The 10,505-nt window shown below is 60.3% G+C and overlaps 1 protein-coding gene across 2 annotated transcripts; it reads right to left on the bottom strand.

Moving 5' to 3' along the window:
* Positions 1-2,168: 2,168 nt before the first annotated feature.
* FOXI1 (forkhead box I1) lies at positions 2,169-5,366 on the bottom strand. Of its 2 annotated transcripts, none has more exons than XM_079772615.1 (2): positions 4,749-5,366; positions 2,169-3,340 (listed from the first exon to the last, which is right to left on the bottom strand). In XM_079772615.1, exons 1-2 carry the CDS (start codon positions 5,323-5,325, stop codon positions 2,793-2,795), a joined length of 1,125 nt encoding a protein of 374 aa, XP_079628741.1. In that variant the 5' UTR covers positions 5,326-5,366; the 3' UTR covers positions 2,169-2,792. The 2 variants fall into 2 exon arrangements, with proteins under 2 accessions (XP_079628741.1, XP_079628742.1); XM_079772616.1 differs by having other exon boundaries at positions 2,169-3,070.
* Between the last annotated feature and the right edge of the window lie 5,139 nt (positions 5,367-10,505).

Here is a 10,505-nt window from a genome sequence, read left to right as displayed (position 1 = left end):
AGACCCCCTTCTTAAGCTGGGCCCCGCCCTCCAGCAGCGTGACCAGGCGCCTCTCGCACCTCCCTTTCCGGGAGCTCCTGGCGCTGCTACCAGGAACTGCCCGAGCATCACAGACAGGAGTTGGCAGGGTCTCTGTGTTGTCAGCGAGCAGACATTCCTTTCCCGGCTATGCCCATGGCGTTCCGGGCTGAAGAAGAACGGAGGCTGGAGTGTAGTGGACGTTGGTTCTAAATGGCCACCTCCTCCCAGGAGGCTGGTCTCTCTTCGGGACCCTCACACCCAGGCCCTGCCCAGCCCGCACCTGCCAGGCCTCCTGTGACGAGGGAGGGGCTCCGGGAGCAGGCAGTGACAGTATCATAGGAGACGGTGGGATTGCAGAGCCGATTCGGGCAAATTTCGTAGCAATGGGATCAATGTGGTAAAAACCCTGGTCCGGCTTCAGGGACCTGCGTTTGAACTCTGTCAATGACCTCATCTCCCTGGTGACATTTGTGGAGTCCCCTCCTCCCCCAGACTCAGGCTTCCCTTCTGTGCAGCAAGGCATCAGCCTATTCCAAGTTTTCTAAGGCCTTACGGTCTGACACTGTGGCCCTCCTCCTCCCTTCCCTCCCTCAGCCACCCCACACCCACCTCCATGGCCCGGAGAATCAGGCTCCACGTGGCAAGGGACTCCCCAGGAAAGAATCTGAGGTGGTTCCAGGGAGCCCCTCGTTTCCTCTTCCCAGGTTCCCTGATTTGGTCTCCGGTGGTCAGTCCTGGTCTCCTCGGTGCTCGGTGCAGCGGATGAGAGTTTCGGCCTTGGCATTCCCGAATCTGCGTGTGAATCCTGGCTGTGTGCCTTCATCAAGTTACAGAATCTCTCTCCAGGCCTCAGTTTTCTTTCCTCTAAAATGGACGCAACAGTACTGATTACATTGGATGGTCTTGAGGATTAGATGCCATCGGGCAGGTCAAGTCCTAGCACAGTGCCTGGCACACGGTAAACCTGCAGTGAGTGCTGCTGTCATCATCATCAACGTCACCGTTATCACCTCCCCTCTGCTACTTCCGGGAGAGAGCCCTCCTGGGCCTGAGGGGGCAGCGTGCGCGGCCTGTGCAGGAGGCCAGGGGGCCCTGGCTTGAGCCCTCTGTGTGCACATCCGAGGAGGGGACTCCAACTAGAAGACCTCCAGTTTCCACGCATGACTCCCAGCATGCACTGTGCCAGGCACCCCTGCAAATCGCCCCGGCACACACTCGTGTGCTGTTGTGAGGACAAAAGCGCTCCCTCGCCTGGCACTGGCCCAGCGCCTGCCCACAGCCCTCAGTGACCTGGAGCCACGGTGCTGCTGTCCCCGCCACCAGCGTTAGTCACGTCAGAGGCTGCACTGCGGCGTGAGGCGGTGTGAGCGTCAGAAGACCCGGGTAGAAGCAGTCTGGGGACTTCAGGCAACTTGCCCAACCTCCCTGACCCTCAGTTTTTCGTCTGTTAATGGGCAGACCCACCCTTCAGGGGTCGCGAGGAGGATTCAATGATCCGAGCACAGTTATGAGGACCATGTGAGCTGACAAGACTGGGCGAGGCCCAGCCCAGAGTTTGTGTCAGGATAGATGGGCTCCTTCCACGCACCTACCCCACCCCTGCAAGCTCCCCTCTTTCCCTTGGGGCCTGTGCCCTGTCTGCACACCAGTGTGAGGGAGGGAGCTGGCACTCATTCTCTGTCACCTGTGGTCCCTGAGGCCTCAGCTGCAGGCTGTCCTTGGGCGCCCGCCCCCAAGCCCAGGGACAGGGAAACTCACAAGGAAGGGACGCACACAGTTTTCTGTTGGTTTGTTTTAATAAAAAAAGAAAATAAGAAAACAAAAAAACACTTCCCAGGGTGTGCTGTGAGGAAGGATCACAGGCGTGTAAAGTACATACAGAAGCGTGTAAAGTACATACGGAAGCAAGAGCAGGCCCAGGAGCTGCTCTCGGACCCTGGGTGGGAGCAGGCCCCTCCGTGAGGCCTGTTCCCAGACACGCACTTCTCGGGCCGTGAGGAAGGAAGCGGGTCTCCAGCCTTGTTTCTCTTGGAAGGCTCGGCTGCCGCCCGCTCACTGTCCATGACGTGCACACAAGAAGCGGGTCTTTGCGAGGGTTTGCGGGTGGGGGGGCACCGGGTGGGGGGCTTGGGGTGCACCACTCCTGTCCCTGCCCTGCTGGAGGTCTCCGGGTCTGGGACAAGGGTGCCCCTCTGCGGGGGCATGGCCTGGGCTTCCCGCCCCCATGGCAGAGGAAGGAGTGCTGCCGGGAAGCTGGGCCACAGCGGGACTTGGACCAGGGTGGCGTGGGCCGGGGCTGGAGCTAAGTTCTGATGGACGGCCAGAGGCAGGGGATGCGCTCCTCACAATCAGCTTTCACACAGACTTGGACCTTCCTTCGCTGCTCAATCCCTCCACCCCTCCCTCCCTTGGCCCCAAAAGTGGGGTCCCCCAGGACCTGACTCCTGGCTCTGTTTGTATGACCCAGTTTTCTCATCTGTTAAATGAGGACCTTCATAGGACCCCCACAAGGTAGCTAGATAGTGTGGTTAGGCCTTCTGAGCCTAGTACGGCTCCAGGCACACAGTAAGTGCTCAACAAGGGCCGCCTTGGCGACCGTCATTCAGGCACCAGCATTCCCAGTGCCAAGTTGTGGGTGTGTGTCCAGGTATGGGTGACACGGAAGGTTTACACCGATTGCTCTGAGCCTCCTGTCTGTCTGGGCAGCTCGGAGGTGTCTGGGCAGCCAGGGGGAGCTCGGGCCTGTCCCTGTGGCTCAGGAACTGTGCAGCCTAGACCTCGGTGCCCTCCCGGGGGTAGAGGACGCTGTTCGTGTTGATGCTGTTGTAGAAGTGGGGGCCGAACTGGTTGAGGACAGAGCCTCCGTAGCCCAGAGCGTTGGGGGGCATGGGGTTGGCCCATTCGCCCCCGGCCCCGTGGCCGCCGAGGTTGGTGAGTGGGGTGTAGGAGTTGAAGTTCACCAAGTTCTGCCCCATCTTGTCAGTGGGCTCAGGACTCAGTCCTGGCGTGGCCACAGGGCGGCTGGCGGGGCTGGCCCCGCTCACGTAGGATGTCATGGACGAGAGGAAGCTGTTGAGGCATGGGGTGCCCGGGGGCCCGGGGGATGGCCGCTGCTCGGGGGAGCCGGCGGAGCCCGGGGAGGTGCTTTCCAAGAGGTCCTGGGCGTCTGCGCTCTTGGGGCTGCCCGCCAGGAGCCCGCTCTCCGTCTTCTCCCCGGCGCCCGAGGAGGCGTCCGACTTCCTCTTCCGCTTCCTGCGGAAGTTCCCGTTGTCGAACATCTTCTCACAGTTGGGGTCCAGGGTCCAGTAGTTGCCTTTGCCTGTGCGAAAGCGGGGGAGGTGAGTAGAGACAGACACCGTGCTTTGCGCTTATTCCTCCCAGGTCAAATCTAACCACGGGGAACACCCCGGAAAGACAGAGAACAACAGTCAGAGACTGAGAATGGAAAAGTGGTTCTCCCCGTGGGCCCCCCCCCCCCCCCCCCCCCCCCCCGCTGCTAGGTGTGCTCACAGACAGACAGGCAAGGGCTGTGACCTTGTTCACAGCGGAGTCTCAGAAGTTCAAGTACTGGGGGGTGGGGGGGGTGGAGAGGGAGGGGTGCTTTCATTGCGGATGAGGAAGAACACTTGGGGAAAAAATGCAGGGCTCCCCGAAAGTCCCGGGCCTGGAGTCCAAAGATGGACTTGAGTCTCCACCTTTGCTCCTCCCTGACTGAGGGACTCCGGGCGAGCCTCAGTTTCCCAGTCTGGGAAGTGGGCCCGTTGTACCTGCCCTTCGTCCTCAGGCTGCGTGGAAAGGAAAGTGCTGGGTGTGTGACTGGGAAGTCCGAGGGCCCGAGGTGAGGTCTGAGCTCTGCCTGCCTGTCTGCCTCTGGGACCCAGGCTACGCCGGCTGTTGAAGAGACAAACACTGCCCCCCTTGCTAGCCTCCAGGTGGGTGAACTGGTCCCCCGCCCCACACACTCTCTCCTGGCTTCCTGCGACGGGGCCAGAGCGGACTTTCGTTGTGGACGCGGAGACGTGAGTGCTGAGTACAGCACGCTCCGTACATCTATCCCCGCGTTGTAGAAATGCACCCTTTGGGAGGACGGGTCCGCAGTCCGCTGTCAGAGAGGCCTGGCTCCGGTCACATTCCAGCCCATCCCTCCATCCTGCCCAGCGAGGCAGGCCAGGCGTCTCCCCTGCTATTTGCCTTATCTGTACAATGGGTTTCCCGCCAGCCGCCCTGCAGCGGTGGATGAAAGGGGGTGATGTAACCGGGGCGGCAGCTGGATATGGCCCTTGGTGGCTGCTCAACCAACGGCCCATCTCTTCCCAGCAGCCCCGGGACCCCCTGGGTTTCCATTTCAGTCTCTCACCCCCCAGGACCCGCGAGGAGCTGCTGCGGGGCGTCCAGGCCCATCAGCCGCCGCTGCCGACCGCGGGGCACCCCCGGGCACCACAGCCTGGCGTGCGCGACCCCGTGCCCCGGCCACAAGCCTTCGGAGGAGGCACGGTCACCATCCCTGTTTTTCAGGCGGGGAAACTGAGGCTCGGGGATCTAACCAGTCTGAGGTCATGGACTGGGCCGTGGCCCAGCCAGGATGGAAACCCCAACCTGCCTCCAGGGCCCATGGTCTCCTTCACTGCTGACTCCCCTCAGCACCCCCAGTTTTGGGGGGGGTGGCATGGTCAGATTTAGAACTTTCTAGAAGGGGATGTTAGGAAAGAAGTGAGGTCATCTGTTACCTGGGTCGTCCTCGTCGCGGGGCACCTTCTTGAAGCAGTCGTTGAGCGACAGGTTGTGGCGGATGGAGTTCTGCCAGCCGGCCTTGCTCTTGTTGTAGAAGGGGAAGTGGTCGGCCACGTACTGGTAGATCTGGCTGAGGGTGAGGCGCTTGTCGGGCGCCCCGTGGATGGCCATGGCGATGAGGGCCGAGTAGGAGTAGGGGGGCCGCACCAGCTTCATCAGCTCCTCCTGCGACGGGATGGGCAGCCAGCCCAGGTCGCCGCCCCCCATGCCGGACATGCCGGGCAGCAGCGGCCGCTGCACCCCGTAGGCCTGGGGCAGGAAGGGGCTGGCGTTGGGGCCCGGCAGGTAGGGCTGCGGGGTCACGGCCTGCCCGTTGAGCCAGAGGTAGGGGTTGGGGGTGGCCCCGTACTCGCCGCCCCCCTCGAAGGAGGGGGGCCGCTGCGGGCTGGGCAGGCCCTGCGGGTGGAAGAAGTTCTCGTAGTACAGGTTGACCTCGGGGGGCTCCTGGCCGATGCTGGGGAACTGGGGGCTGCAGTGAGGGGGCGAGGGCACCGGGAGGTCGAAGGAGCTCATGCTGGGGCTGGGCGCCGCGAGCACCTGCTGCCACCTGCACAGGGAGCTGTCCCTGCAGGTGCTCCGCAGTCCCGGCTCCCACTTATACCCCGAGGGCTTGGCCGCCGGCCCCACCCAGGGGCGGCCACCCGCGCAGACCCGCCCCTCGGCCAGCAGCCCTGCCCACAGCCCGGCCCTGGCCACACCAGTCCCGCTAAGGACCTGCCGACCTGCCCGGACCTGCATCACCTGCATCTCAGCAGACGCTTCCTCTGTCCTCTCCGTCCTTCCCTCTCTCCCCACAGCTCTCCTTTCTCATCCTATTTGCCCCTCTCCCTCCTTCCTTCATCTCATTGTTCTCTTTCCTCTTCTCTCCTCCTATTTCTCTCCCCTTTGCGCCTTCCCTCTCTCCTGCTGTCCTCTGTGCATCTGTTTCTCCTTCTTCCTTTCCCTTCTCTGCCTCTCAGGATGTCTTTCTCCTTCCCCCCCTCCCCCCCTCCCCGTCCTGTCCTCCTGGGCCCTGCCTGTCTCCTGCCTCCTCCTCATGCTCTCTCTCCTTGTCTGTCTCTAACTTCTGCCTGGGCTCCTCTCTCTCTCTCTCTCTCTCTCTCTCTCTCTCTCTCTCTCTCTCTCTTTCTCTCTCTCTCTCTCATTTCCTCTGCTTTTCTTTCCCCATCACTCTGTCCTGCTTTCCCACAGACCCCCATTCTCTGCCCCTCGCCAGACCGGGGAGGCACCGCGTCAGAAGCCACATTTGGGGCTTGAAGTGAAGGCACACTGTGTGGAGGAAGGACCCTGGTTCTGGGAATCAGGAGAGTGGAGGGGAAGGGCCGGTTGTATAGGTGACCTCCCATCACACGCACATGCATGCATTCATACATGTAGATGCACACACATGCACACTGCGTCTATACACATGCATGCATTCTTACACACAGATGCACACACATATACACGGACACACATGAGCACACACACGCACACACACACACGCACACGCACGCAAGCACACGCACGCACGCACGCACACTGCAGCAGGCAGAGAACGGCTGTGGACAGGTCTGGGATTACTCCGCAGGAGCCGCTGGGCTCCTAACATGAGGAGAGGAAGAGCGTGTGAGCTGGCCTTAGGGACAAATGAGCGTGGACCTGCACTGTCTCAGCTCCTTCCTGGCTGCAGGGACCAGGCAGGCTGGCAGTCTTATCTGATCAAAGTCCTTTCGTGTTTCAGCTTGCAGAGGCCCGGGAGGGGGAGGGAGCCGGGCCAGGGGAGAGCCCTCCACCCCTGAGCACCGCCCAGCCCATCTCCGCCTCAGGCTCCAGATGCAGGACTCCAGCCCACCCCCCCCCCCCCCTCTCCTCTCCAGGCTTTACCGCCTGGCCCTCCCTCTGGGGGCTCCAGCCTCCATCCTTAGCTGGGACCTGGCTTGTTCCAGCGCCCCCCTCACCCAGGGCAGGCCCCCAGCTTGGTGAGTGGGCGGTGGTCCCCTGAACAGACTTCCCTCGGGGGTCAGCAGATGGGAAAGTTCCAGCAGCCTCTCTGGTCACCACCTCCCTCCTGCGCTCACGCCTCTGCTTCCTCCTCACGTTCACCTTCCTCTCACTTCCTCCGGCCCCACAGGCCTGAGACCAAAGGAGGCCACCTCCTCCCCCAGCAGGTCCCTCTGTTCCCCTCTCCTGTGTGGGGACACGTGGAAAGTGGGATGTCATGGATGGATCTCGCTGTCATGGATGGATCTCGTTGTCATGGATGGATCTCGTTGTCATGGATGGATCTCGTTGGCCGCATCTTGGTCCCCAGAGGATGACGGGGTGACTGGGTGGGAGGGGTCCTCCCAGGCCCTGAGGAACCCCCTGTCCCCACCATGGAACAGCACGTGAAGGAACAGCACGTGAAGGTGGCTCCGAAGGGGCCTGATTGCACGTTCGTTCCAAAGAGTAAAGCAAAGAGGCCACACTTTTGGACCGAGGGTCTCCACGAGGCCTGGCTGCTGTCTTTTTAAAGAACAGTCACCGTGGGACCCACCAGTGCAGACCGAAGCCTCCCCCCTCCACCGGTGATCGCCCATCCCCCATTAACCGGAGCAGGAATCGGCTGCAGGGCTGCCCACCCCAGTGCTGCCTCTGGCCGGGGCCACACCGAACGTAACTAACCTGAGTGTGCAGCCACAGGGGACTGGTCAAATGAACTTCTCACCAGCCAAACGATGAGAGAGATTGTAGCCTATTTTGGAGAGATGTGTATGTTCTAATAACATTACGGTATTATTGAAATACCGTGAGTGGCAGGAGGTGGGAAACAGTATGTATTCATTCATGTGTATGAAATATATAAATAAAAGAACCAAACTGTCAACTACGATTTCTGCATGGAAAATTGGATGTGATTGTAGTTACTGCTCTTTTTCTATAATTTCTGATTTAAGTGGTTACACAAAAGCAGGTAATTTGCTTTGGGGGTTCCGTGTAAAAGGCCAGCAAGAGGCAATGTGGTAAAAAGACAGAGGACACGGGGGTTCTGAAGTCGGGGGACCTGGGTTCAAACCCCAGCTTTGCTGCTGAGCAGCGGTGCAAACCTTGACGTGGGACTTAACGTTCTTGGCTTGTGTTCTCAGGTGACAGTGGGGAGGGTACCACGTCACTCCCGGGGTGGCTGTGAGCATCCACGGAGGGAACCAACGTCACCGTGTAGACCATTTCCCATGGAGCACAGAGGCGCGCAGTAACCTGGTGATTGTGGCGTAGTCAGGGCACGTTTCATAGGTGTAATCGTCCCCGGTTTGTGATGTTCACTGTTCCCTTCCAGCAGCCTGCAGGCCGGGAGGGGTGGCAGGTGGGGTGGCAGGGAAGGACGGCAGGGCGGGACACGCAGTGCAGACTCCGACTGGACAGCCAGCCCCTGCCATCTGTAGCTGATGGTCAGAGGGGCCGGAGTCACATGACAAGTTCATGGCTGTTCTGGTCAGCACCTGTCCCTCCACCCCCCATTCCACACTTGCCTATTGCTGGGGTGTCCTTCCTTAGAAGCATTTTGGAGGAATGCTCACCTGAGTGTCCCTGTCTCACCCGGGCCCTGGTTCTTTCCCTCGGAGCCCAGTGGCTGGGACACTGCCTCTCCTGCCCTCCCTGCCCTTGTCACAGGGTCAGGCCTTCAGGTCAGAGCGCCCCAAGCATCCCCAGAGGCCCCCGTTCCCGATTCCCTGACACTGCACAGCCCTTGGGGTGGGGAACAGTGCGGCCTGTCCTGACCCCAGTGGAGGTCGGAGAGTTGCAGGCCCTGGAGCCCCATGCGTAGCCCCAGGACCTCTGGGAAAAAGCAAATACCTCTATAAACGGGGGGTCCTTTTGTGGAATTTTCTTAGGCTTTTAAAATTTTCCAGAAGTGGAAATCTCAGTCTGAGAAGATGGGCCCTGATCAACGTCAGGGAAAAAAACAAAAACACAAAACGTTGGGCAGAGGGTCCTGAGCCAGCCTAGGGAGTGCTGGGGCCACAGCTACAGTCCAGAGGGAAAAAGGTCACATATTCTGAACCTCAAATTGGGACATTTGTGACAAGGCACTAGGACATCAAAACGTGGGCTCTGGGGTGGCAAAGCTGGGCCCCAACCCCTGCTTTGCTCTTTGGCAGCCGTGTTTCTTATCTCAAAAGGCCTCAGTTTGCTCATCTATTAAATGGAGCTACAAACGGAACCTGTCTCGTGGATTTTGCCGGGACAAGTGATGTGATGTGGGAAGTGCAGAGCCTAGGACCCGGCAGCAACTGATGGTGAGAGTGAGGAGGAGGATGCTGGGCCAGGGGACAGGGCCTGGCAGGGAGGTGGCTCAGGGCAGGTGTCTGTCCTCCTCCAGCCAGCAGTCCGCCATTTGCTCTGACTTTGGGCAATTCCTTCCATTTGGGGCGATGCCTGGGGCAAGAGGGGATGCCTGCCACTCCCTGGGTGCCCAGCAGTCACCCCGGTGTACTGCCGGGTCCTGGAGCCCACGCTGGGGTGAATGCCTAGGCCCCCACCTAGCCTGTGGACGGCCAGGCCCACTACCGCTGGCCTTGACTTTCAGGGGTGCAGGATTGTGTGGCGAAGCGGCAGGGGGAGGGTGAAGAACCAGAGACAGAGGAGGCAGGTGGCATCTGCACCGGCTACCGCGGCCCCACCCACCAGGCACGCAGGGAGCAGACAGCGTGGCTCCGAGGCCAAAGCTGCCGATTCTCAATCCCGACTCTACTCCTGAATGTGGCACTAGCGTGCCTCAGAGAACAGCCAGTTGTCTGGACCTCAGTTTCCTCATCTGTAAAATGGGGAAGCCCAACTCCCTCCCAAAGTTGCTTTGAGGACTAATACCAGGCACTAGCAGGTGCTCGGTGAATGTGAGCTCCCGTGAGGGAACTTGGGAGCTGAGGGTGAGGGGAGGCCTCCCCTGCCTTCCTCACCTGCCCCTTTAACAGGGGCATGGAGTCTTGGTTCTTCTCCTTTCTACACAGAAAACACCAATACCTTGTGAGTTCCAGGGTTCCCGGGAGCCTGGCAGGGTGGAGATAGGCTGGGGTGGGAAATCAGGGGATTGGGGCCGAGCTGGCTTCTAGCTTAACCTCTTTGTTCCACCATTTCCTTATCTGTAAAATAGGGATAAGAGCTCACAGGTTTTCTACTTACTGCTTACAGGTATGTCTCTGTGAGCAGCAGCTAGCCTCCCGTCCTGCCCGGACAGTGTGCAGGAGGGCTGTCTCAGTGCTCGGGGCTGGCCTCAAGGCCGGCGTGGGCCTCCTGGAAGCCTGGCCCGGCTGTCAGGCAGGCCGCAACCCATATTGGTGCCATCTCCCCTGCTTTTCAGCCTCTGGAGGAGTTGGCAGCTGGAGAAACACAGGCCGATAGCGCCCTCTGGTGGCCACCTCTCTGAGAGCAGGGAGCAGAGTGCAGAGACTGGGTGACATTCAGGGCAGGCCAAGGGGGTCCGAGCCCCTATAAGGGGCAGGTTCCCAGGAGGAACTGCAGCGTCAGGAGGAAATGCACCCCTGGAGAGAAACACTTGAGCTCCGCTGGGTTGGCAACGAGGCAAAATGTCTTAGAAGGCAGCCAAGGGGAGCAGCGGGCCTGGTCTGGATTCAAACGCGACTCCTCCAGTTATATTTTCCGAGTGCCTCGAGGTTGCTTAATCCTGAGCCTCGGTTTCCTTATCTGTAAAATGAGGATAAAAACCAGGGTCA

This window comes from Cnephaeus nilssonii (genome assembly GCF_951640355.1).
Source record: "Cnephaeus nilssonii genome assembly, chromosome: 5".
Lineage (NCBI taxonomy): Eukaryota > Metazoa > Chordata > Mammalia > Chiroptera > Vespertilionidae > Cnephaeus > Cnephaeus nilssonii.
This window is presented reverse-complemented; position numbering and strand designations above follow the sequence as displayed.

What these genes read in the sequence shown, in the direction of transcription:
- FOXI1 (XM_079772615.1), bottom strand. Translation starts at nt 5,325, where the DNA reads ATGAGCTCCTTCGACCTCCCGGTGCCCTCGCCCCCTCACTGCAGCCCC. An exon ending in CCGCGACGAGGACGACCCAG is followed by an intron (nt 3,341 to 4,748) that starts GTAACAGATGAC and finishes GCTTTCGCACAG; the next exon opens with GCAAAGGCAACTACTGGACC.